The 27117-nt window shown below is 52.7% G+C and overlaps 1 protein-coding gene and 1 long non-coding RNA gene across 3 annotated transcripts; one reads left to right on the top strand and one right to left on the bottom strand.

Moving 5' to 3' along the window:
- Nucleotides 1-1851: 1851 nt before the first annotated feature.
- On the top strand, nucleotides 1852-22801 carry TFAP2E (transcription factor AP-2 epsilon). 2 transcript variants are annotated; one of them, XM_065041626.1, is made up of 8 exons: nucleotides 1852-2150; nucleotides 2263-2709; nucleotides 3032-3083; nucleotides 15225-15443; nucleotides 17572-17800; nucleotides 18030-18148; nucleotides 20648-20789; nucleotides 21408-22801. In XM_065041626.1, the coding sequence occupies exons 1-8, from the start codon at nucleotides 2124-2126 to the stop codon at nucleotides 21694-21696; spliced, it is 1524 nt and encodes a 507-aa protein (XP_064897698.1). In that variant the 5' UTR covers nucleotides 1852-2123; the 3' UTR covers nucleotides 21697-22801. The 2 variants fall into 2 exon arrangements, with proteins under 2 accessions (XP_064897698.1, XP_064897699.1); XM_065041627.1 differs by lacking the exon at nucleotides 15225-15443 and having other exon boundaries at nucleotides 1875-2150; nucleotides 21408-22568.
- On the bottom strand, nucleotides 6658-14687 carry LOC110364106 (uncharacterized). The gene is made up of 2 exons (XR_010468152.1): nucleotides 14612-14687; nucleotides 6658-14393 (listed from the first exon to the last, which is right to left on the bottom strand). It is a non-coding gene; the product is annotated as an uncharacterized LOC110364106 (long non-coding RNA).
- Nucleotides 22802-27117: the final 4316 nt, after the last annotated feature.

The following is a 27117-nucleotide window of genomic DNA, read 5'->3' as shown; positions in this document are numbered from 1 at the left end:
AGGTCACTGCCCCACAGCCCTTGCACACCACATTGCCACAAGCCAAATTTGCTCGGCATCTTCAGTGTCAGCTTTGCCTTTTGTTTTTCCTTCCCTTTGTGTGTCAGTGTTGCAGGTTTCCTCTGCTCTGTCTGATTTTTGGGTGGATACATGGCTTCTCTCTGAGCTGCTGCCGGGGAGCATCCTCCTGCCCACCCTGTGGTCCCACGCACAGGCCAGCTCATGGCTCTTCCCGTCTGGATTTTTCACAGTTTCACCTCTTTCAAATGAATAAAGACTCAGCATGACACGAACTAGACGAGCAAGAGATGTTAAGAATGAACTGGAACATAACTGCAAAATACAGCATGTCCAATCCAATTTTTCCTAGCAAATGAAACGGATCTGGTGGAAAATAAATACAGAACTTTCAGGAGCAGCGTCCTTGAACAGCATTTGAGGAGGGATGAAGAGATTTGAATAGATCAGCCCTTTACACCTCTGCATATCCCTCCTCCCTCCCCTAAATGCCATCTTTAATAGAAATAAATTAGAATAAATGATCAGCCTTTGCCTCCTAAAGACAGGTGGCAGGATAATATTAAAAGAAATGAATAAAAATTCATTTAATGAGCATTGTTAATTAAACCTGGAAATCAAAGAGGTCTGAGTTGTGGGAATTCAGAGGAAAAATGAAAATGAAGGGAGCTGTAGCTCGGGGCAGGAAGAGTGGAATTAAATTAAATGCAATGTGGGATTGTGTTTGTTAATGTCTATCACACATCACGGTGTGTTACAGATGGGGGTAAAGGGTTTGTTCTCTGTTCACACACAAATTATACTCTGCCACCAATGGAAAGTCCCACGCAGCAATGGGCAGCACGGTGAGGTCGTGGGGACACCGTGGGGACATGGTGGCCCCAGAGCACGGGCATGGGGCCGGTGGGCTGCGGGGAGCATGTGCGAGCCTGCATGTGAGTCCGTGGGTGTCGGAGTGCAGTGGGGTGTGTGTGGGCCAGGGCTGCTGTGCATCCCCCTGTATCCCCCCGCATCCCTGTGCAGGTGCATCATCGCACCGGTGGGGCCACGGACAGCGGGCTGCATGTGCGTGTTACCTGTGGGGAGATCAATGGGAATCACCCTGTGCTCGCCCCGCCGGTAGCCGGTGCCCGGTGCCCGGTGCCCGTTCAGTCACCCGGTGCTGCGGGCCCGCCTCACCCTGCCCCGGAGGGAGGGCCCGAACAGAGGGAGGGATGGAGAGGAGGGAGGGATGGAGAGAAGGAGGCAGGGATGGAGGAGGGAGAGGAGGGCGGGGAGGCAGGCACGCTGCCTGTCGTTGCTCCCCCGTTTTCCCTCTCTCACTCTCACCCGGCGCCCGCCCTCCCGCCCGTCCCCTCGGGCCTAGAACCAGGCCTGGAGCACCCCCAGACACTTTTCTATCTCCCCAGGCAAGGCCTGTGGCTTCGCGCTACCCGTCGGGAGCCCCAGGCTGTCCCGGCAGGACCGGCCCCGGGCCCCGCTCCGGCCGCCGTCGGGCGGAGATTGCAGCTGCAGCCGTGCACGCTGTGCTCACGGCCGGGGCACCAGCTACCTGCTCGGGCTAATAAAGTCAAACCGTAGAGCATCACCGCGGTCCCGAAGCCCGCCCGAACCCCCGGGCCCTTCCGACCCTCGGGGCTCGGCCCCCGGTCCTGCCCGGGGCTCTCCCCGATAGGGCTCTCAGGCGGAGCCGTCCGGGGCGAGGGGAGGGGAGGGTGGCACCGGGGGAGCGTGCGGCACCGTGCGACACGGGAGCAGCGGGAACGGGGCCGCCCGACGGAGCGGGGAGCGCTCCCGGTGTATCGGGCGCCTCTTGCCCCGTACCCGGCCGCCTCCCGCTGAGCCAGCCATCGGGAGCCGCTGGGAGCTGTCGGGAGCCGTCGGGGCCCCGCGGGAGCGGGCGGCGCGTCTCCGGCCCCGCGCTCTGACGCGCGCTCCCGGGGCGGCAGGCGCGCCCCCGACGCTATAACTGGCGTGCATGGAGTCGGGGCCGGCGCAGAGGAGCGGGCGGGCGATGGGAGACGCCGCTCCGGCGGGATAGAGGGGCGGAGACGGGGGTACCCCCGGGGCCCGGCCCGCCCGGGGCTCGCCGCGGGCCCGCACAGATGCTAGTGCACAGCTACCCGGGCATGGTGAGTGCGGGACAGGGCGCGGCGGGGCGGGACGGGATGGAGGGTCGGGGACTGGGAGTCAGGATGTCGGGGTTCCGCACCCTCCTCACCGCCGCTGTCACCGCTGCCGCAGGACCGCGCCGAAGGGCTGCCCGGGGCACCGGCCGGGGCCCGCCTGCCGCAGCTGCCCGCGCTCAACCAGACGCCCTACGGCTCGGCGCCGCCGCTCTGCCACACGCCCGCCGCCGACTTCCAGCCGCCCTACTTCCCACCGCCGTACCCGCAGCCGCCGCTGCCCTACCCGCAGGGCCAGGAGCCCGGTTACCCGCATCTGGGGGATCCGTACGCAGCGCTCAGCCCGCTGCACCAGCACCAGCAGCCCGCCTGGCCCCCGCAGCGCGGCCGACAAGACGACACGGGGCTGCTCTCGCAGACGCACCGTGCCCTGGGGCTCGACCCCCGCCGCGAGTACCCCACCGTGCCCCGCCTGCTCCACGGGCTGCCCGATGGCGGACACGGCCTCGCCGACGGCCCGCTGGGCCTCCACGGCCTCGGCCACCACGGCATCGAGGACATCCAGGTACCGGGGAACGGAGGGAGGCCGGGGAGGGTGACCGGCGAGGCGGGCGCGACACAACGGGGAACGATCCCGCTGCCGCCTGTGCGCTTGTGGGGGGTCCCAGCCGGGACAGGTCGGACCCCGCGGTGTCCGTAGCCCCGGGCGAGGACGACCTCCGGGTCGGGAGCCCCGTCAACGGGGCTCATTCGTGACCGAACGATCCCTCCTGGCTGGGGACAGCCGGTGAACCGGGCCCTGGCCACGCTGTCCCCCCGCTCCGAGCGGTCGGTGCCCATCCGCACCGGGAGCCGCCGGCTGACGGCTCTTGCTTCGGTGCTTTCAGGCCGTGGACGACGGCGGGATGAACCTGCTCGATCAGTCCGTGATCAAGAAAGGTAAGAGTGCGGCGGCACCGCGGGACGCGACATCGGGCCGGGTTCCGCTCCTGCCCTCGGGGCTCCTCTGCGTCGGGTTCCCCCCGCGACAACCGTCCCATGTGGCCGCTCCCCCCGCGTCGGGAAGCGCTTGTTGCTGTCCCCGGCGAGACTGCAACGAAAGCGGCGGGTCCCGGCGGGCCAGCGCGTCCCTCCGTCCCCGGCTCGCTGTGCTCCTTCGGGCAGTACCGAGGCCGTGGCGTCTTCCCGTTACCGGGGACCGAGGGGCCCGCAGGGACGGGCCCGGCTATGGGGTCTCCCGGGGGCAGCCCCGCCGGCAGCCCCGGACGGTTTGGGTAGGAAGCCCGGGGATACCCCGGCGGGGCTGAGCGACGTCTCCCGGCACTCCCGGTCCCGGCGCCCCGGACCGGAGCTCTGCGCCTGGCGGCGGGGGAGTCAGCCCCGGCCACGCACCGCTCCGCACCGCCTCAGGCGGGGAAAGCGCTGAGCCACGGCAGAGCGGGCTCGTTCGGTGGGGCTCTACCGTGGGGAAGGACGAGTTTAACGGGAGCGAAGAGGTGGCGCGGCGGTAGGAACCGGTGCTGCCCGTCCCTCTGGACCGGGGAGCATCCCGTAGACCCCCGGGTGGCCTCCTCCATCCTCGCTCCCCGCCTCAGCAGCAACCTGCGGGGACTCCCCGTCTGCGGCTCCAAAAACGGGGCTTTGTCCCGGGGACCGGCGGCGACACCAGCCGCTCCCTCCGTGGCCGGAGCGGGGAAGCCGGGCAGCGGGCAGGGGCACCGCACGGCTCCCGATGTCTCCCGCCGCCTCTCCTAACTTAGTGCCGTTTATCTCCGACCTGCTAAACAGTCCCTCTGCTCCCAAACAAAGCCCCGTCGTTAAAACAGCTCAACTCCGTAAAATATTTTTCTAATAAAAACTTCACCGGGGCATTGCTGGGAGCAGGGGGGACGTGAGCGATTTATGCAGCTGCTTGGAGCGATAACTCATATGAAATATTCAAGCGCTGCTCTTGGCTTCTCTCGGCGATTTTTTACAAAAAGCTGTGGATGGAGAGGACGTGTTTAACTGCTGCTCCGTGGTACGGAGCCCGGCATACCCCTAGAACCCGGGAAAAATACCCCAATCGTGCAGGTCTTCCCCGCCGACATGGGCGATGGAGGTTGTTACACGGAAGGAGCAGCGTTCACGGTGCGTTACAGCCCCTTTGCCATGAAAATTGTTATTCTAAGAACGCAACTTCATTACACGAGGCATTTCTGTGGAGCATTAATGACCGTAATTATTTTAGCTTTAATTAGAACACATGAGAGGCATTTCATTAAATATCCTTGCATGAGAAATGGTTGCAACAAGCTGTGTGGTGCGTGTGCGCTCTGGTCCGGCCGTGCCTTCGCTGTTTTGTGTGTCGGCAGCACTCAAGGTATCTTCAGAAAATACTCTGCAACGAGAATATCTGTCTGGAAGTTCGGTTGAAGTTATAGTGGTTTGGAGGGCTTTTCCCTCCTTTTCGAAAGGCGCCATTATTTAGAAATCTTCGTTTCTCGTTGTCGTTCAGTGCCAGATTTGTGCCTGCAGTTTCTCTAGTCTATCTTTCGAAATAAAAAGAAAATAACCCTGGCTGAAAAGCAGGGTTTGTGGGTGCAGGACATTTGCAGCTCCTGCGACTACGGACACTTGCTCTTCCCGCTCCGGTTCTCTTCTTTCCCCCCTGCTGTGTTTGGAATAAAGAGGCAAAGTATATTTAGGAGAATAACCGGATTCCGACGGCAGCTTTTGGGGGCGACGCTCTGCCGGGGTGTCCCCGTCTCTACTCGGAGCTCAAAGCCCCGAGTTTGCTGGAGCAGCCTGAGAAATCGATAAATCCAAAGCAAAGCGTGTGGGTTTTTTTTTTTTGTGGGGCGGCGCGGCCCCCTAGAGCGACCAGCAGCGATCCCGGAAGCCGCAGCACGGCCGGGACGGGGGCGCCGGGGCTGTTTCTTGTAGCGGAGCCGGAGTTTGAGACCCCCCGGCCCTGCTCCGGGCGGCGGCAGCACAGGGGACCGCCCGGGGCCGCATCCTGCACCGTGCCCGGGGCCCTGGACTGCTCCCCGTTCGCCCGTATTTCGATGGCTGCGCTTCCCTTTCTCTGCCGGCGGCCCTGGAAGAGATGCCCTAAACCGGATAATTGGAGCTCAAAAGAAAACTGGGGAATTAGGGAAGCTGAAGTCGGGGACCGGGGGCCGCGGTTGATGCTGCGCGGGTCCCCGAAATCGACGGTCGGGTTGCTCCCCGCAGGAGCTGCCGGGCGATAGCGGCAAACGCCGCTGCCCTCTGCTCGAACCGGCCAAATTAATTACTTTGCAGTCTGTTTTTTTTTTTGTTGTTGTTGTTTTATTATTATTTTTTTTTAATATATAATACGGGGTCGTTTCTACTTCGCTGGCTCTGTCTGCTTGGAGCTGACTCCCGAATCCATAACGGGGGCGAGAGGAAAACACCCTTGGAAAAATAAAACAAACATATCAAAGACAAATCCCTAGCGGTTTCCAGGCGGGCAGAGAAGGCGAGGAGGTGTGCGGACGGACAGCGGCTTTATCGCTGCCCCGCTCTCCGTGGGGAGTGAGGGTAAACGTTGAAAAGCACCGTTTCGTCATAAATCGTTCCGATATCTCAAATACCGCACCGGGAATGGTTAATCCTTGAATTCCTGACGGCATGGCCGTCGGACAAAAACCTGATATAAATCTGTGCATGTGAAAACAGATAAATCTCTCCTTAATTAGCTGCCGAGATACGGTTGTCCTGGTTCAACAAAATATTAATCACCTGCCCCAAAACCCTTTAAGCCACCTTTTAACTCCTGTTTCATTCGAATCAAACCATTTGTCTCTGGCTGCGTGTTTGTTCTTTCCCCCCGTTTCCTTCTTTAATAAACTTCAACGGTTTTAGCAGTTCATGTCATTACAGGCGATTTTTGGGTAGACCCGGGGGGTGCAGCGCCCTGATACACCCCGGGAGCCCACAGCGCTCCGGCCCTTTTTGCTGCAGGTGGCCTCGAATTTAGCAAGCGGCGGAGGGAGAGGATAGGGGGTGACATCGGCTCAGCAAGGGCTTGTGGGGCGACCCCGGGGTCCCCGTCCCGCAGCCTCAGCGGTGGCTGCGCGGGTTCCGCATCGCCGCGTCCCGTCGGCGGGAGCAGCGCCGGGAGGCAGATCCGGGCCGAAAACCCACGTTCAAAACTCAATTTCCACCATCGCTCTCTGGCCTGGCTCCGGTTCGTTATTCCCGTGGGCAGCCCCCGGGCTGGAAACGCCGGGAGCAGCCCCGGGGATGCGCCGGTCCCGGGGGAAGCGGGGACGGGAGTTGCCGGTTCGGCTGCGGGGATGCTGCGTGTGCCGGACGTAGAGCCGCGATTTGATTTCGAGCACAGAGAGCTGTGAATAGCACTAAAAAAAACGGAGGCTGAGCTCCCCCGCGCTGCCGTGACAAACGGGATAGATTTAGTTTGAGAATTAAATGGATAAAATCCTGAAGGGGGTAGAAGAGCTTTTGCGAATATTTTTTTCCGCAAACGTTTGTTTGTTTTTCCTCATTTTCAAAAGTATTTTGGAAGTTATTTTCTGTCTCATTTTTATTGTTGTTGTATTTGTTTTGTTTTTTTCTTGTGTTGTTGTTTTGTTTTTCCTCCCAAACGTTTATATAACGCCAGGGATATATTTGACTCGAAAACAGTAAAATTCACTCTGAAAAAGTTTAGTCCATGGCTCTGTCTGCTTCAGGCTACAGCAGCTACAGGCATTTTCTGCTCTCTTCCCCTGATGCCTGGGACAGCTACTCCCACCCTGACCTGAAAACCCCCAGGAAAAAGGGCTGGAGACCCATCGATGCCCAAACAGCCACTGCTCCTGCTACAGATCCTTCCCTCCCCTGAGTGGGGAGAGCCTGGTTTTCTGTTTATGAAATCCAGCATTATGCCATTGCATTTGGTAGCAAAAAACCCTGCAGCTTGGTTATAAAATAAGAAGGGGGTTTATTGCTTTGACATCCTTTAAGGATCAGCTGAAAGCTTCTGATGGAGCCTTTTTATTATAAAGAGAAATACAAATCTCTCTCGCTGGTACCTGGAAGAAGCCTGGGGGCTCAGCAGGGTTCAGGAGCAGACCAGGGGCCCTGTGAGCAGTGGGAAGAGCTGCAGGGCCTGTGCATCCCGCTTGCGGGCAAGCGTTTTACAACCTGGAGTAGAGCCGGAGCAGGGCGCAGCCCATGGGCACTCACACTAGCACCCAGGGGTGCACGGTGCCCAGGCGCTGTGTGGCTGGAAGGGACGGAGCTTCACGTTGAGGCAGCAGGATTTGGCCACTGTGCTTTCCTTTGTGTTTGTGACTCGTTTAAATTTCCATCCGAGGCTTTTCAGCTGCTCCGGAGCAGCAGCGCTAGTGTTTCTGCTCAGGAATGTGGACCTGTTTGGCTGAGTGTTGGACAGATGGACAGAGATCTGTGCCTCAGAGTGCTCCGAGCCCACATCCAGAATTATTGCAAGAAGTAGTTGTCACTACTAAAGAATGCAGCAGAGGAGGGAGAGTAAGACTGAGATCCTTAGATCCACTCGCCACTGCACATGAGCTCCAAAATCTCCCCGCGGGGCTTGCGTGTGGGGCTGCTGTTGGGATGGGGCGCTGGCACGGTGGCAGCGGTGCCACCTCTCCTGTGTTTCAGTGCAGAGAGGAATTGAGCTGGAAGAACCGCCACGTGCAGCCAGATGTGGCAAGAAAAACAATTCCTGAAAGAATGGTAGATTAGATAAACATCATTTCCTGTGACGAGCAAGGTAATAAATGAGGTCATCCTGTAAAACACCCGGGGCTGCAAAGACACGTCTTTTATAAGAGTGTCCTCAGCCGTGGGCGGCGGTGCTTGGACTCAGCGAGCCGCAGGGTGCTGAGCGCTCTGACACAGCCCTCCCGGCACTCTGCAGCTTCATCTGCTGCTGTAGTTTGCCTGAGTTGGGAAAAGGGGCTCAAAATGGGGCAAGCCGGGTCTTGACTGGAGGTTCTGCTGCCTCGGCGCTGCTCACGCAGGCTTTACAGTTGAGACAAGCCCTCGCACACACCGCGAGACCCAGCGTTCATCACAACAGTCACACCTCCGAGCCCGGCGCTTCTCCCTCCGCACACAGGCGTGCGTGGCGGGAACACCTACTAATCAAACAGTGAAACTTAAAAGAAAGTTTTTGCTCTGAACTGCGTCCAGATCACCATTCCTCCATTAAAATTATATTTTTAATGTCCTATAATTGCACCGGGATAAAACCAGGTGTGTGTTCATGTGAGATAACACATGCGGGTACTGGTGAAGGCGCTGGGCTTTGTCTCAACCTCCCCAGTGCCTCCCAGGCATGTGTTATCTCCAAGTTTCATGTACCTTGTAATGACTTACTGTTTAATTAGATGTTTTTAAATGAATTTTTTTCTTTGTTAGAAGAGCAGTTCTTAAAGGGTAGGTTCAGAAAAGCCAGCTTGGGTTGCTTTTTGCCACCGCCTCAGCTCCCATGGGGGCTGCGTTGTCCATCGGTGGGTTGACAGTGGGGTCAGTAGGAGCAGCCTTGGCCGGGTGACATACAGCCCATGGTGTTTGTCCCCACATCAGCCCTGCAGAGGAGGTGGCACTGAGATATTCAGCGTGCAGATGGTGCCATGCAGCAAGTGTGAGCCTCACCAGGGCCCCATGGGGCACCCACCCATCGCAGCGCAGATACAGGCAGAGCCATGGGGACCCTCACGTGCCCCCAGCCCAAGGACACACCAAATCTGCAGTAGAGCAGAGGCAGACATAGACCATTCCTCCCTCTTTCATAATATTCCAAAATATGATCTCAAAAAACCCCAAAAAGTTTGTAATCTGTCCTAATTATTTGAAGAGCCTAAACAGGGTTCTCTAGTCCTAGACTAGCACCCTAACAAGTAAACCAACCCACCCTTTCCTGTGTCATCCTGGGGAATTACTCATTCTCACTGTCCTTCCATTTGTTTGTTTATTTTAATTCTTAATGGAGGAACTAATTAGCAAATGTGGATATAGAGCTTGGAGCTGCTGCACACTCAGCTCTCATCTCCCTGCCCTGTCTCATATCCAGCTCTGCCGTGTCTAGGTATCGCCTTTGGTTTGGCGAGAGGTTAAGTGTTGTGGCTTGACGGAGAGGCAGAATGAAACAAGAAAGAATTGCTAGAAATGAGCCCAAACTACCCCTTGCAATCCAATATCCCAGAACATGGTGTGCCCGTGGGTCGGGAGCGAGGGGCTCTGGAGGGGGACAAGGGGACCTGTGCGCAGCTTCACCCCTGCAGCCTAAAAAGCCATTGCAGCTTCTGCAGCATCTGTGGTGCGTGTTTGGGATTCCAGCCCGGCCAAGTCTCCCCACCCTCTATCTCAGGCATTTATCTGGCATCAGTCACCCAAGTGCCGAGGCGCCAGGCAGCGAGGGACGGGGTCAGGCCATATTCCCTCAGGACCGGTCAGACAGGTCTCGGGGAACAAGTGGTATCCCCAGCATGGAGATGGCTTCATGGGGATGGTGCATCCCCAGGGCTCCCTGGGAGTCTCGTGGTGGCCCTGTGTGCTGGGCAAAGTGGGGCTGCAGTCCTGGGGCTGGTGGGGTGCGAGCAAAGGGTCTGACCAAAGGCAGCCAGGGTTGCTTAAAGCACAAGATCCAAGTTAGCAAGAGGTTGGGGAAGACATTAAAGAAACATCACCAGAGGGTTTGTACACACAGCAAGAGCTGCGCTGTGCTTACCTGTGTGCAGATGTGTCCCCTCCCGCACAGCTGGCTGGGCTCTCCTGATGCTGTTTCTGCAGCTGGTCAGAGTTGGTTTCCCCATAGGAAGACGTGGATGTTGCTCCTTCCCAAGGTTCCTCCCTACACCATGGTGGGTCCCCGTTGCTGCACAGGGGTTTCCTGGTGCACCCCCCCACAGCTTGGGATGGGATGTGTGTCCTGGCCAGGGCACGGCGCTGACCCAGCTGCAACATCTGCTTTGCTGGACATCCTGCCAACACACAGACGTTAAAAACCCAGAGCATGTTCCAAGCAAGGAAAAGTAACAGCGTTCTGGCTGTGACAGCGGTGCCTGTCCCCAGAGGGATCCGGCAGCTCCAGAACTGCAGGTGAAGCAGCAGATTCACACTGCTGCGCTCCGAAGCTCAGATCAAAACCCTCCCGCATGCTCTGAGGGTTGGCAGCAAGTTCTATACGAAAAGTATTCTTCTATTATTATTCCTCTCTAATCTTTGCTGAAGGGCCTTTTGCCCCTCAATAATCTAAATACATTTTAGCGAATTGATAGCAACACTACGATGGCTTACATAGGATCCACCGCCGTTCGCAAAAGACACTGTGCCTTTGTTCTCCCTTTTTAGATTATGTAGATCCAAGCCACACAAATTCAGGCGCTTCTATAGGGAATACAGGGAAAACCTCTCAAGCATGTTACTGTAAAATGGATTATACTGTTTAAACACATAAAGATCCCATAGACTGGTTGCCAAAATGTAATGGGAGTTTGCGCTGCTAAATGAATAAACCTGTGATGGTTAAAGCCACAGGGCAGAGCCGGGGAGGGTGCGCGAGTCCAGGAGCTTTTGCTGCCGCGCGGCTGAACTGGGGGTGACATAAGATCAGAAACTTTCCTCGGTGTCAGCACAAAGCAGCACAGGGTTCCAGTTCCTCTGGCTTCAATCCTGGGGCTCTCCAGCCTCCCGTTTTGGTTTCGCGCCTCCCCGACCCCTGCGCGTTCTGTGCGCTGTACAAGCAGAGACAGAGCGACTCGAGTCCCTCCGGAGCAGTTAATAATTTAAATGAATTTAAACCAGCTTTTTCTAACATAGATGAGAAGGGGCTTAGCTGTATATTAACAACAACAAATCAGAGGGAGTGAAATAATTACTGCACTAAACTTATTTTACAAATGAAGTCATGAAGGTAACAGGCATTCCTGAGGTTCAGGCTGTTATGTCCCGGGCTCCCCAGGCAGCACGGCCCAATCTGTAAAATGAAGTACAGCAGGGAAATGTGTGGGAACTCACAATACATTGTTATTTGTGAGCAGTTTCCAAACAGTTCACAGAATATGCTGAGCGAGCGGTACATTTGAGGCCAACTCATTCCTATATGGTAAAGCAGCAAAACGCATTAGCTGAAATTATTAATTGCAAACTGCTTACTAATCCCCTTCCCAGTCCTGAAGGAGCACAGGGTGCTTTTGCAGAGGTCTGAGTAAATTCTGTTGTTTTATTGGGTGTCTATTCCCACCAAGACACTGTGCACTAGGCAGGTAACATCTGTAACAGATGTTGTATCTGCTGGTCTGGGGGGGCTGAACCCTCCTGCCCCATTGATTGTCCCAAAGACCTCAGGAGCAGAGACCCGCAGAGACACATTGCAGGAGCTTTGCTGGGTAAAACAGAGGCACAGAAAGAAAAACGCATTAAATATCACACGGCACCTTAGCATTTAGTTCACAACCTAATGTATTGATTTGCATTGGAAACAAAATGTTAAGTACAGAGCTTTGCATAGGCATGGGACCTCTCCCGATCAGCTTTCTCATGGGAATGGTTTGAGGCTGCTGAGCTGTATCTCTGTCCTCTCTTCTTCCAAGGGTCCCAGATCCATTTCCCTATCGGGACTCAGTGATCTGGAAAGCCCAGAGATAAAAAAAACCCAAGATTCTTTCCATCCTTCCATTTGAAAAGGCCTCCGAGCCGATTACGGGGTTTCCTAGCGAGGCTCTTTGACATGGGGACCTGCTTCAGGTTGTGCATTCGAGATAAAGAAAATACCTGTATAATCCCCTCTGGGAAGAAAGGATAATTACAGACTTGGGGTTTGAAATACAGCTGATGGCACTGACCTCCTTCCCTGGACCATCAATAAATACCTCTCTGCTGAAGCACCAGGAAATTGAAGCAGCTCAACTCTGCAGCATCTCCTCGCTGGAAAAAGGCTTTTAAAGCCATGGCAGGAACAGCTGCCTCTGGCTCACACCCACATGCAGATACTTCTTGATATATGTATCTCCATCTCATAATTTACATTGGAGACATTCAAACGAAGGTTAGATGAGTGCACTGAAAGCTCTTCCTGAAGGAGCAGGAATCCCTCGCCTTTCCAGAGCGCCTTTCATCAGGGACTGCGCACAAGCACCCATCAGCAAGAGCAGGATGGAGCTGCAGGACCCCAATCCACACAGGGGACAAAATCTGGGGGCTCAGGGCTGTCATCACCAGACCTGCAACACTGTGGAAGCGAAACCTCAGCAGCTGCAGCAAGGAACGTCTGAAACGTGCTTGCACTGTGCAGGCATCCCCTTTGCAGGGCAGCACCACCCGCAGCACGTTTTTGGGCTGCTCCGGATCTGCAGCGATGCTCAATGTGGCCGAGCTGAGCGATGCACGGCCCCGGGAAGGGACTGGGGGGCTGAGATGCTTTTGGGGTGGCTGGGGACAGCACTGTGCCCAAAAATGAGAGATTGCTTTGTCCCAGGTGGTCTCCTGAAAGGATTAACTGATACCTCTTTAAAATGCGATCTAAGCTGTAGCACACTCCCACTTCTGAAAGAGGTGCTGCAACAAAAGCTCCAATATCCAGGGATTCAGCACTGCTGAGGAGGAGGATTTACCTGTAATGTATCTAAGGAGAGAAGAAAACAGACCTGTAAGACAAGCAGCAATTTGCATGTTCCCTCTGGACTTGTTTTTCCTCTTCCAGAACCCCGAGCTCCAGCTGGAAGTGCAACTGGACAAGTAACACCACGATAAGCGACTCAGTTTCCAAGTCCCACACATTTTCCTGCTTACAAACAATTTTGCAAGCAGGTAACTCATTTCTCATATGGAAATGAGTCAATACTTCTTTTTGCAGGCAAAATCTATTTTTCTTTTTAAAAAAAACCCCAAAGCTGATGGTGCGCAGCCGGCCCCTGAGCACCGCGATGCCCCAGCTCCCAGCCGTGCCCACAGGCAGAACCCAGGCTGTGGATGTGCTTTTTGCACTGGATATTTATATGTAAAAATGACCATTTTCAGGAATTGTAGTGGTAGTTTCAGACACAAATGTCTGTGAACACAAACAAGGAAGGAGAGGAGGAGCTCAAGGCTGGAGCATCATCAACCCAGACTGCGCTGGGAAGGGATGAGGAGGCAAAAGAGTTGCAGGGCTGTGGGTCAGTCTGTGCTGAAATTCCTTTGGAGAACGTGTTTCTCTTGCTCCTTCTTCTTTACACCTGGAATTTAAAAAGGGACTCACCTCTGGAAACCGGAATATAAGTGTCAGGAACATCATGCTTTATCCTGGGACACTTCGAAGGCACTGAGCTCCTTCCTCCCACCTCCTGACAGCAGCAAGGCCATGGCATCCTATCCCACCTGCAGCGTTGTTGGAGATACCAGGAGCTGGTGCTCACAGGATTGCCTTTCCACCCCATCTATCTCTCCAGGGAGCATCATCCTGTCCCATGTCCAGTGCTGGACCAGCTCCTTCTGGCTACATTTACCACCTACAGACTTTATAACATATTGTGAGTGGCACCTGCCTTGCAGTGTTAAAGGCGGCGGTGAGATGCTGAGCCTCATGGAAACGCTTCTTGGGATGTAATACAGAAGAAATGAGGATCGTTTTCTTCCCACATTCAGCAAGATGTCATACACTTATTATCGACACGCTGCCGTTCTCAGCAGCTATCTTCAAAATACAAGAGCATCAGGAGACAAGATGATGCAGTGACAAACATTTCACAGCATTAAAAAGGCACTCTGGAGTTAGAAAAGCAGGGGCCATACTTAATGGGTTTTTGATAGCTATTGCCCAAGTGTTAGGAAGTGCTGTAAAGCCTGGATTGCTTATAAAAGCATTCCCACAGACCAGAATTGCATGCAATCAGATTGTGCCCATATGCCTGATGTTTGGTAAATCATTTAACTTGTTCTGTGCCTCAGTTTTCCCCAGCTGCAATAACGATCCAGCTCACACGGGCACTGGGAGCAGGTCCTGTACCTGCACTGGGGATCAGCAACCCGTGAAGCTCCCTGAGGTCTGTCAGCACAACCTTATTTTGAAATGAAGTTCCCCTTTCAGACCAGACCCCTCCAGCCCTCTTGCTGTGCAGCCCTGCAGTGCTCACCTGCCTCCAGCATCCCCAGCACCAGGGGCTCATCAGGGCAAAACGCTTCACTGGGGCTTTAGTTGGTGAAACCTGCAGCTGAACGCACCTCTGCACGAGGAGCTGAGCGCCAGCAACACCAGTCAAGGCAGCAGGATGAATGAACGAAGCACTCCTCCAATGGGGGGGAAAAAAGCTCTCAGTTAAAGGAAAGAGCAAACAAGCTTCAGGGGGACACAGTGGAGCAGCCAAGCCCCAGCCACCAAAGTGTTTCAGGAAGCAGACTAAGTATTTTTCTGTAACCTTCCCCCATGTAGCCACATCTACAGCCCCGCCAGGACTGTGCCCACGGCAAAGATGGGCACAAGAAGAGAAAAAGCACCTTATACTCACCATGAGGATTCTGAGCAGTCACTAAAAACCTGATGTCCCTTTCCTGCCCTTCTTTTGACTGAACCAACCCAACCAGAGCCCTGCAGAAGGAAATACAGCCTCTGCCCTGCCCTTTATAGCTCCCTGGGGGGGTGGGCCCAGCTGAGCCCTGTTCTGCTCATCAGGATGGGGCTGAGCACCTGGACACTGTGGCAGTTTGGGCACCAGCACCCGACCCTTTCCTCGGCAGCCTGTGTGCGACAGTGACAGCGACGTGACACTTTTATTCCCAGCTACAAAGCACCATGTGGGGCTCAGGTCCGTGTCTTGTCCGGCAGCTGCCCCGCTCGGGCACAATGGCACCAAGTGCCTCCCGCTCGCCTCGGCACCCAGAACCCCCACCATGAGCCTTTGTCCCAGTGGTTGATTTCTTTGCCCCATAGCTGGGATGAACCCTGACATGATGCCACGCGAAGCAGCCGGTTGCGTTTCCCCGCGGCACCAGGTGCCCGCGCGTCCCCATCTCGGTTCGGCGGGTGCCGCGGTGGCGGCGGGTGCCGGGGTCGGCTGTGTCCGTGCGCCGGGGTTCGGGCCGCGTCCGCGTCCCGCTCTGATGCTTCCTTCTCGTCTGCAGGCTGGCTCAGGTGCTCCGATCACCTGCTGCTTGCGGGAACAGGAAAGCAGCAACTGAAGATCGAGGGGGACTTTTGGTTTACTCAGATGACGAGAGACAATTTTGGTTCCCCAAAAGCCAAGGAAACAAAGCTGTCAGGCTTTAATGGTAGCTTGTCTCCCTCCTGCAGCATGTTTATGGGCAAACAAGCTGCAGATCAGACCAGGCAAACAGCAGCAGGTGAGGCCAAATAACAATAATTAATAATTAATGGCATATGTGGCTGTGTTTATTCTTGCTGTGTTGAGGCAACGCTGTCTAGTGGCTGAAGCACTGTCACAGCACTCAGGAGACTGCTAACCCCCCCGCGACGCTGGGCCAGCCACCCATCCTGGTCCTCCGTTCACTCCCCGTGTGCCCCACGGCTGAGGGTGCCAGCTCGCTGTGACACGGGTGGCCCTGTCCCACGCCTGCACGTGCCGAATGTGCCGGGGTCAATGTTTCTGTTCCGTGAGCGGTGCCTGCATGGTTTGCAGGGCTGACCCGGCTGCTCTGGGCATCACGCATCACAGCGGCGGGTCTGGGTCACAGCTCTCGAGGGGATTTCTTTCTGAGAGCAGGATCATTGCTAAAAATGCGTTTACAAGGTGTTGTGGTGTCTCGGTGCTGTGCATCGGCATCCATCCCTGCCTTCCCACAGCCTGGTTTTCTGTAGGTTTGTCCCCTCGTTCCCCAGACACGTGGTGAGGCACGACCCCCCTCGCTCCTGCATGGCTGCTCGGTCCCCCCGTGTGCCGCTCCCCAGCCACGCATGCGGCTCGAGCGCACGCCAGCGCATGATCTCCGGCATGCACAAATACGCGAGTGTGTGCGTTACATGAGCTCTTCGCGGGGAGAAAAAGCGTTTGACACCACGGGCAGCACCAGCTCCCCAGGGGGGGCTGCTTTGGGGTGCCCTCGCTGCAGCAGAGCCCCCCTCACTGGGGACCCGGCCCTGACGTGACACACGCCTTGGTGGCAGCGCTGGGGTGTTTGTAAAACACACCCTGAGTTTTTATTGTGAGGGTGTCCCCTAGAGACAGATCTAACCTGTTCTGGGGCTGTGGAAGAAAGCTTTGAAGCTGCTGCTTCCTGGAAATAGCTCTGGATTCCAATGGCTCACGGTGACGTCCCCGTATTTGTCCCTCAGCCAGGCACCGTGGTGCAAATGCCAGCACTGCCGCGGCTGATTCCAACGTACCGCAGTTCCTTCCCATTCATCTTTTAGTCTGAAAACATTAGTCATTTTTATATACCATGTGGCACATTTTATTGCCACACTAACAAGCTGTTGAGCCGTATTTACAATATGTTGATTGTAAGCACCCCTAACAGGTCCGCTCTACATACCCTCCCCAGTTAATTTTCCGGTTTTCTGTTTCATTTTGGGCATGTGTGTTTCCTTTATAAAACCTGCATCTTGTGCTGGTATTTGTTGCTGTGTTGCTTGCAGGAAACATCTGAATGTGCATGTGGAACAGTCATTGCTGAGGAACCACAAAGATGCCAGGGCTGAAATGATCTGGAGAGATGGCTTTGCAGTCCTCTTTGGATTCTTTCAAAACCTATTCTTTTTCCAGAGCTAAATTGGTTATTAATTTCAGAACATAAAAGCCAAAGAGATTTAGCACAGCTTTCAGCCACAGTTTTAAACTATAAACCTTTATTGCATCTAAGAACGTTGATACTGGAATGACGTATGGGATAACCGTGCCCACTTCACCCGGGTGCGATGCTGCAGTCCACATTGCCTCTCCAACTTCTTGCGTTAATTGACTTTTGCCCATGAATTAAAAGGAAACCTGTGCTGGATTAATTGGGCTTGATCTCCTCAAGCTCCTTTAAGCCAGGGATAATGGAGGTTTAGGGCTGCAGCTCGTGGGGCTAATCCCAAAGTCAAAGAAACTCTGTCCATGGGTTCCTGTGAGCACCCGCTGGCTCTCGGCCACTCCGGCATCTCCCGGGGTTTATGGGGGTCAGGGCTCAGCCCTGGTCGCAGGATGTCACCAGCGCCATGAGCCAGCGCTTCGCCCGGCCACCCCACCTCTCCGAGTGCCCAGCGGGGACAGGGAGGGGACACCAGTCACAGGTCCAGGTAGCGATGGTGTGGACAGCCCATCCAGGAGACCAGCCCAAAACCTGGGGTTTAATTATGGTAGAGCTGGGCGGCATGGGAAAGCAGGTGAGAGCAGCGGCCAGGCTTCCTCCTTTTTTCCCTCTTTATTTAATTCAGTTTCATCACCCCACCTCTCTTCTTGTATTGAGGAAAACATGAAGCTACCTGGGTGATCTCAGCCACCGTCTCCTCTCTCCCCTCCTTGTCCCCCAGTGCCCATCCCCTCGAAGGCCAACGGCACCAGCATCCCCAGCCTGGCCATGAACAAGGACGGCCTGATCGGAGGGGTGACGAATCCCAACGAGGTCTTCTGCTCCGTGCCCGGCCGCCTCTCGCTGCTCAGCTCCACCTCCAAGTACAAGGTGACGGTCGGGGAGGTGCAGCGGAGGCTCTCGCCCCCCGAGTGTCTCAACGCCTCTCTCCTCGGCGGGGTTCTCCGCAGGTGAGCTGCTCCGCGCTCCCTGCTGAAGCGCAGGGGGTAAGGCCGAAACAATATTTGTGTTCAGCACCAGCTCTTACCTCTCAGATTAACGGGGATGAGAAATTCCGGTGTGCGACATATCGGGGAAATAGCACTTTTATTGCTTTTTCTTTTTTTCTTTCAAACCTAATAGTTGAAACTGGGATTAACAATATTTATTCTAACATGACTCCTTGTTTTCTGTTTTCAGAGCAAAATCCAAAAACGGGGGTCGGTGTTTAAGGGAAAGGCTAGAGAAAATCGGGCTAAACCTGCCTGCAGGAAGGCGCAAAGCTGCCAACGTCACCCTGCTGACGTCCCTCGTGGAAGGTAAGAGCAGAGGACGGGAGCGCCAAAACTTCACTGCCCTTCGTTTGCAGCTTTCCACTAACGAGAACACTTAAAATATGCAGCTGCCACCACCAGTTGAGACTGGAAATATCCCTGTGTCAGCCTCTGTGCTGATTCAAGCACATATGTCTTCCAAAACTCAGACATTTCTGTTGGACCAGTCACAACCCGTGGGGAAAAGCCATCCCCAGGCTGGACGGGGCATTGAGCTTCCCTTGGGCTGGATCCAAGCGTTCAGTCACTTCTATGAACTAATTCTGGTAGTGCTCAGTCAGGCTCACAGAAACCAAACACACAAAAGAAAGCTTGAATAAAGCTGCCCAGAATTTAGCCGCTGTTCGGCAGCACCGTGCACCCATTCAGGACACAAACCCAGCGCTGCCGACAGTGTTACCCCTCTCTCGAGGCTCCATCGCCATGTTCGGCTCCAGGTCTTGTCTCCCATAAGGAGATGCCCCGTATCTGAGTCCTGCTGGACAGCAGGGGACGAGTGAGACCTCGCAGAGATGCTGTGCAGCTCTGAGGACTTGCAGGTGAAGGTCAAGTTCACAGAAGCCATCCTCAGGGCTGGCGATGGAGAACGTGCTGCGAGGTCCCTCTGCTTAAGGCCGCCTGTTTCTTTGCTCCCCTCCTACTTTTTGCACGATGCAAACGGTGATGTCGCCACCGCACCTCAGGAGAAAGGGCCACAGGATGCAGACAAATGTGATGACAGCGCCGGCTCCCTTCGAGCTGCGGAATCCATTGTGTTTGCACCCAGTGTGTTGGAGGCAGCTGCCTGCAGGTTCTGAATAGAAAATCATCTCCATTGTTGCCAGCAAATTAAATGACCCGCTTCATTAGGCGGAGGTTGTTACTGAGGGCAGTTGGTTCGTGCTGAATGAAAGGCTGATTTCCATCAAAAGAAAGAAAAGAATGGAAGAAAGGAAGGAAGAAATGTCCATTTTGATTTCAGGTGGCTGCTGATGTTTTGGTTGCTGCTTACCAGTTCATAGCAAATAAAAGAGTGGTGTCATGTGTGCTTGATGGATGTAATTTCCTCCTGCACATGGGTGTTGTGGTACTGGGAGACATTTCACCCTGAGGAAGGTGCTGTGGCGTTGTCATTGCTCAGCACGCAGGGACCGGCGTGTCCTCCTGAGCCCCAGGCACCTTCTTTCTGGGACATTTGCTGTCTTGGCTTCATTTGTTTTCTTCCCTCCACCTTCCCAATGTCTGCTGATTTAAAAAAATCCCAACACGCTGGGGTTTGAGTGCTAATGATATAGTTTTTCTTCCCCTGCCCCACAGCTGTTTCTCTGGATGCAGAGGATGGGTTCTGGGGAGCACTGCAGGGGCTACAGGTAGAAATGCAGGTTTCTCTGGCTGTGTATACCCAGTGCTGACCCTCTCTTGGGCACCTGCTCCATGGGATCAGCTCCCATGTGGTCCCGGGGGAGCTGTGGGGCTGTAGCTCAGCCTCAGAACCATCCCTGAGCTCTCAGAAGGAGGTTGAGCACTCAGACAGGCTTCTGTGGCCCCTCGCTCTGCTTCCCTGGGCTCTGAACCACCACGTTCCCTGTGCTGAAACCCCTCTAAAGGCAGCATCAAACTGCTGTTCACATGTTCAGCTGCGCAGCCACTCTCACTCGCTCAGGGAGGGGATAAATCCTGGCTTCAGCCTCGGCTCTCACCCTCAGGTCACAAAGTCCTTTTGCATTGTCACAAGAATTGTTTTTCAGCAGCTATTACTTCCCGATTGTTTTTTAACACACAAACAACCGCAGTTCAAATTCTCCAGGTTTACCTTATTTGCTCCTTTTTTGGAGGAGGAGATGAAGTGGAAATTATCATCGTTAGATGGGCGGCACAGACACTTTCCCCATAACGTGGCTTCGCAGACTGAGCTCGGGGCGCTGGGGAGCTGTGATGGGATCTGGGTTAATGCTGTTAGGATGGATGGTCTAATACATACGAGCAGCAGGGGGGTGAGACAAATTAGCCCTGCCTGCCCAACCAGGATTTCGGGTGTTGGGCATGATCAATCGCCATCAGTTCTGATTATTTCCATGGGGACGCCTGGAGATGGATCAATCCCATCCATGGGGGTCATGTCCACAGGGTGATGGATGCTCTGCCTCCGCATCCAGCCTGAGGCCCCGCTTGCTGCAGGAGGATGGAAACCCCTTCCTTCTGCCCTGTTCTCACATCCCCAGTTTGTTCTGCAGCCATGGGGCTAAAGTGGCTTTTTCACCCTTCAGCCCCTGTTTAAATCTCTGCTCAATTTGGGCAGGTGAAGCAGGAGATTTTGGAAGAAGTAGGGAGAGGAGGATGCAGCAAAGTGAGAAACACCTCAGACACCCAGAGAGCTTTTGGGTGACAAACAAGAAAGGAAAGTGTTCCAGTCCCTGCAGGAATAACCCATATCAGCAAAACGGCTGAAGTTGCTACAGAACGTGCTCCCCTTTCACATGGGTTTTTAATCTGTCCCGCTCATAGGTGAAGCCGTTCATCTGGCTCGGGATTTTGGGTACGTGTGCGAAACAGAATTCCCAGCCAAGGCAGCGGCGGAATACCTGTGCCGACAGCACTCCGACCCCACGGAGCTCCACACCAGGAAAAACATGCTGCTGGCTACCAAGTGAGTACAGATGGCACCGGGTCACCACTGCCTTCGGTCCCCACAGCCCAGAAGGGCAGTGTTACCCCCAAAGCTTGTTCTCCTGCAGGAAGGAGATGACCTCATGCACTGCACACAGGTCTGAAAGATGTGCAGCAAGGGGAATAGCTGGTGTGGAGTGAAGGGCTGGGTCAGAGAATCATAGAATCACTTTGGTTGGAAGAGACCCTCACGATCAAGGAGTCCAACCATTAACCCGCCCCTGGCACTGCCCCATGTCCTGAGAACCTCATGTCCATCTGTCCAACCCTCCAGGGCTGGTGACTCCAGCACTGCCCTGGGCAGCCTGTTCCAATGCCCCACAGCCCTTTGGGGAAGAAATTGTTCCCCAGATCCAACCTCAACCTCCCCTGGTGCAACTTGAGGCTGTTTCCTCTTGTCCTGGCGCTTGTTCCTTGGGAGCAGAGACCAAGGGCTTTCCCAGGCTGGAGCCCAAAACTCCCAGCAGAGAGGCAGCTGCTGGGGCAGGGAGCAGGAAAAGAAACCCCAAATACACCTATAGCATCATAGAACTCATAGAACCCACATCCCCGCAGCTTTCCAACAGCGTCTATAGTAACCCAACCCTCTCTCTTTCAGGCAAATTTGTAAAGAGTTTGCAGACTTGATAGCCCAGGATCGCTCACCATTGGGGAACAGCCGCCCCTCGCTCATCCTCGAGCCCGGTGTCCAGAGCTGTTTGACTCATTTCAGCTTGATCACCCACGGTTTCGGGGGCCCGGCCATCTGTGCTGCCCTCACCGCCTTCCAGAACTACCTGGTGGAGTCCCTCAAGGGGCTGGATAAAATGTTCCTGAACAGCACAGGGAATGGGCACGCGGCCGGAGACTCCAAAGCGTCAGAAAAAGAAGCGAAGCATCGGAAATAACGCGCTGTAGGCGGAAAGATGACCCAGGGCACCGTTTTCTGAACTGCTACATTGGAACTTGGGATGAAACTCATAAAGCAAATAAAGACAAAAAAAAAAAAGAGGAAGATTTAAGGAATTTAAGAAGAAAACAACTCTAATGGACACTGTAAGATTGAGAGAATAAGCCAAGGTGATGGCTTTTACCTTTTTTTTGTTTTTAAATGGATGCAGGAAGCCAAGTCATGTGCAATTTTGTTTTGTTCTGTTTTAAAACCCATAGTGAAATCCTCACGTGCTCCAGGAATTTGTTCCAACTGAAAAGCTGGAGGAGAAAGAGCAAAAGCCTCATCAATGCAAGAAGCAGAGGCTGGAGCAGCAGAGGGCAGGGAGTCGGGTTGCCAGGTGTACCTGGATTTATCAGCTGATTTTGACAGGCAAACACAGAAAAACCTCCCTATATCCCCACAGCCCAGCCCCGTTCTAGAGCCAGGCCAAGAGGAAATTGCCAGGAGAATTGCTTTGGATTGAAAGCAGCTTCAGACTTCGTTTACAGTTGTTAAATTGAGACTCAAGGCGGATTTTCCCCGACGGCTGCCAGGGCAGGAGCCCTCCTGACCGCGACAGGCACAGCTGGGGATAAAGCAGCGTCAGCTCAACCCAGGACTAATTCAAACTCCACAACCTACCAATAACAGCACACAAGTTTCTAAAATTAATAATAATTAATAAAAGCACAAGGAGCAGAACTTGAACCAGGCCAAACGGAACTGTTCTAAATCTGTATATATTTATTTATGTGTAATTAAAATCTGAAAGTTTTAAGATGTCCAGTGCAAGTTATTTATATAAAATTGAGTTGAGTTTTTTTGTTTTGCCCTTTTTTTTTTTTTTTTTTAAAAAAAAAGATGAAAGTCTTTGGATTTTCTGCCATTAGAAATGGGAATGAAGTTTTGGATACACAAAACTGTAGCATGGACAAGATAGGCTGTCATGATAATGACTATAGGAGTTCTGCAGGATTTTGTACTTACTGTTGTTTCTCTTAATGCTGCAATAGATGTACAACACCCACACCACAATGTCATTCTCATTATCTTAATAAACCTCTTTTTATCTGAAGAAAGCACCTCCATCGTCTTTGTGAGCAAGGATCCTTCTGCCTCTGTGGTTCTCTCTCGAAATATTATGTGGTTTTAAGAAACAACATCCTGCAGGTTTCTGGCTGAGACAAATGGAGAGTTGAGGGAATGGCAGGAGCTGGTGTTGATGCCTTGAGCTCACAGGCTCTGCTGATGCTGGAGGTGAAATGTTGTGTTCAGCCATTCCCGAACTACCCCGGAGAGTCAAATCTGAACCTGTCTGTGAAGAGCTGCAGAAGGACCTCATGGCATCAAGGCAACGCGTGATAAATTAGCAGATAAAATAACTCTACTAATCTACGTGCAATGAAGCTCTAAATTAGCTGCTGTGTTTGTGTTGTTAAGAACAGGACTCTAAAAACAGCCACTTTGTACTCACAGGAGGTTGGAAATACAAACAAAACGATGGAAATGGTTAAAATAGGATTAACAAACCAGAGAACAGATTATACTGCGTGACATACGTGTGCTTGCATGGTGTTCCTCTGTCTTGAACGCCTCTTGTAGATCTGGCCAGCCCCACTGGTAAAGCCGCAGAGAAAAGCAGCCGGGGAGATCTGGGGTGGAATTAGAATAACAGAAAACAAACAGGGAATTAAGACACTAAAACTAAGGACAGGACCCCAAATGACACAGTCAGGAAGCAGGTTTAGATAAATGAACAGAAGCCAAGTAAGAAGCTGTGGTGTTTTGTGGAAGTGGATGGTTAAATGGCTTTCAACACAATGGAAAAGGGGCAATTTTAGAGAGGATGTTTGCAGCCTTCCCCACACATCCACTGCAGATGGACACGGGCCTGGGTCATCACAGTGCTCGTTATACTGGACCTTTCTCAGAGTTGTGCCCATCAGTTTTGCCTGGAGGCTGCAGAATAGGCTGATGATAATAGAGAAATAATCAACCAGCCCCAGAAGGGACCACAGGATTCCAGAGGGATCTCCCTTTTAGAAAAGGGTGAAAGGAAACATTTTATGTACTAACATAATTTGTGGGATGGCTCTGAGTCAGAAACTTGCATCTAAATAGTTCCTTCAAAGGCTTAGGGATGCATTTAAATTGGGAGTTGGATTGGAAATGTCCGTTGGTATGAAGTTTGTGAAAGCAAAGACCTAAATGACGAGCTCTGCAGGTCTGGTTTTGCTGTGGACCTTCCCAAAGGAAGAGTCAGGGAACAAGGAGGAGCCAGGGAGCAGAATGGAAATGCTACAGACACATTAGAGGCTTGTTTACACTTCAAAGCTATTTTGGATAATGCAGGGTGTGAGCCGAAAGCACAAGAACTACTCCTATTTAAAATCATTCCAAAATAGGAGTGTCCCGTTCTGCATCAGCATAATCCATGTTTAAAATGGATTACGATAAAGGAGAGTAAGGTGCTTTTGTGCTAAAATACAGGTTTCCCTCCGTGGAGTTATTTAGGATAACTATCCTGGAATAATTCAATTTGTAGGCATTCTCTGGTGCATGGTACCAGAGAAGAGCAAACTGCACTCCGATACGTGATGAAAGTGTGTATGTGCACACTGTAATATACAGGCGTGAAAGATAATTGCATAACTTAATCACATTATGAAAACCTGCCTTGGTTAGGGCACCCTTTGAATATCAAGGAATTCTTAGACACAGCGGCGATGAGCAACGCAGACGAGGAATCAGGCTATGCCCATAGTCATTACGTGCCCCGTCCATCGGGTGGAAAAACACCTCCCTCCTCATTTTCCTTTTTGGGTGACTGCGAGGCTTTTGAATGTTTTATGAGGAACAGTCTGGTGCCTGACAGGCCAGGATGCCACCAATTACCTTGTCATTGCGAGGAAGTCGGATGATTTGGATTCACTTGTTGATTCCGCCACAGATGCTCGATACCACCCCAAATTTTGGACCCCTTCATTTCTGCCGAACCGCAGAGACACGGAGCTTTCCGAGGTTGTGCCAGGCCGGTTCTGGTTTGTAATGAGTTAGTACCGGAGTTCCCTTCCTGGATCACTGTCAAACAAGGCTGTTCCCTGATGTGTTCTTTGCCTTTCCATCCTAAGAGAGAGAAAAACAAATTTACACAATTCAGGGCTTAACTCTGGTATAAATTCCCACACTGATTACAAATATTATCGTGGGAAAAGACGTGGTATTTTGTCAGGGAGTAAAAATAGATTCAGGCTCATGGTTTCTACGCTTGTTATAAAACACTCTGGAATTTCAATCCTAAAATGGAACTAAAAAAAAAAATGATTATTTTTTGAATGAATGACAAGTCCAGGGAAAGCACATGATAATCCCTGACTACTGAAAGAGATGGACCATTAACAGAGACTCTTCATTCCCCACCAGTCAGCTGTCCCAAGGGTAAACTGAGGTTAACACCAAACTGACTCTGTACTGCATCACCAACACAAACAGGCAGAGGTTGTGTTTGCATTCTGCATGGCTTCGGACAGACTAAATCATTACCTTCCAGCAGGCTACCTTAAAAGCAACAGGGTAATAACAGCTCTCCGTACTAAAACAACACAATAACCAGACTTTGCTGACCTGTAGTTAATGCATTCTTTCATATATGAGAGAGTCCATTAAATTCCAGACTTTACATACGGAATCTGAGGAGCCGCAGCATCAGTGAGCAAGGGAAGTTTTTCCTGTTAGTGCAGCTGAATCAAAACACCAAAACCGAAAACATTTTCAAATCAGACAGTAAAACAAACGTTATTTGCAAGGGTGACAAGACGCTTGCTTCAGAGATTACTGATTGAGCAGCCCAGACAGCATCGTGTGCAGCCTTAATTATCCTAACAGACTTTGGGACAAGCAGCCTAAACCCATCATTACACAGAACCTGGACATGCTGAGCCAGAAGGTGTCATTTTGGTCTTCCTGCCTGACCTCCTTTCTATTGCAAAGAATTCCCACTGGGGCCACCTGAGCATCACTGCATTTGCACCAGGATACCATAAACAGTGATGATAACTGCAGACAGCAGCTTTGACCCCACAATGCTGAAGCATCCTGGGAATATCTCTGATGCAAGTAAGAAAACGATGCCAGGGTTACTCCGGATGGCTCCTTTGTATGTTTTTATCCTGACACCTTCAGATGCTTCTCATTTGATTCTTCTCAGCAGAGAAAAGGCTAAAATTGTATCTTGAAATCCAGAAGTCTTTCCCATACGGATAGCTTCACTTTAGTAGCAAAGGTTACAGCCAAAGAAGATTTGCTAAATGGAAACAACTCAGCTTTTTTGGGGGGGTGTGAAGTGAGTTGAGAGAAAGATCAAGATATTGCTCCAAGTCAAGGAGTTCTGCAGCATGTCAGGGTGTCTGGATGCTGCAATCTTCTCACCTGATGATGGGTCTGTCGCTGCAGAAGTGCCTTGGGGTCCCCTCTGAGTTCTTCCACTCTACAGATCCCTAACCTGGGTACAGACTCCCCAAGAGGCGGCATTTTCTTGGTGTGAGCTGCACTCTACAAAAAATGATAACCAGTCCACCATCCCCCTCTGTCTGCACCCAAAATGTCATGTGTTCTGTGTGGATCTATTTATTACCTCACGGAACAGGTAAGTTCCAGCTAATTTTGCAATGGTGCCTCGGACTTATTTGTTCTCAGGTGCATGCTGCAAGTAGTAAATCTCATTCTTTCCTCCACAGTCAGACTTGTACTGTGTTACAGACCTGACCAAGTGGATCCATGGAGGTTTCTACTCAAGCTTTGGAACATTGGTGGCCGAAATACAGCAGGCTTTTCTTCTGGAGTTCATGAGAGCTTCATCACACCTTGGAGACTTCACTGTTTTTACAGAAAAAAACCCAAATTAGTATCAACAGTCTGTTTCAGACAAAGTCTACAAGTTTATTATTTTATTTCCAATGATGAAAAGTCATGACCTTTAAGAATCTCTGTTCTACTTTGCTGCCTGTTGCTGGGTTGCAAAAACAAAAGCAAAAAGCATCAAACTAGGGAGGAACTCATCAGCCGTTTGTGCTGAGGAGGAGACTGGTGGCCAGGCCAGTTTGCTGGGTTCGGACAATGCAAACAACTTTTCTCCACCCTCTTTGTAATGTGCTGCTGCTGCTTTGACTCTGAAATGGGCCCTGGCACCAGGGAACCGCTGCAGCCCCGACCTCCCACTCCTGACCCATTTCCATTTCATTTCCTCTCCCCCAGCCCTGTCATATGTCAGGAGCATATTATATATTATACCTTTTAGAGTTTCCTGCTCGTTTGGTCACCACAAGCAGCCTCCAAAAGAACGCAGTAATTACCATGCTAAATCAGACGAGGCGTTTAGCACAGATAACTCCGCGTC

Source organism: Columba livia, chromosome 26 (genome assembly GCF_036013475.1).
Source record: "Columba livia isolate bColLiv1 breed racing homer chromosome 26, bColLiv1.pat.W.v2, whole genome shotgun sequence".
In the NCBI taxonomy this organism is placed as follows: Eukaryota; Metazoa; Chordata; class Aves; order Columbiformes; family Columbidae; genus Columba; species Columba livia.
This window is presented reverse-complemented; position numbering and strand designations above follow the sequence as displayed.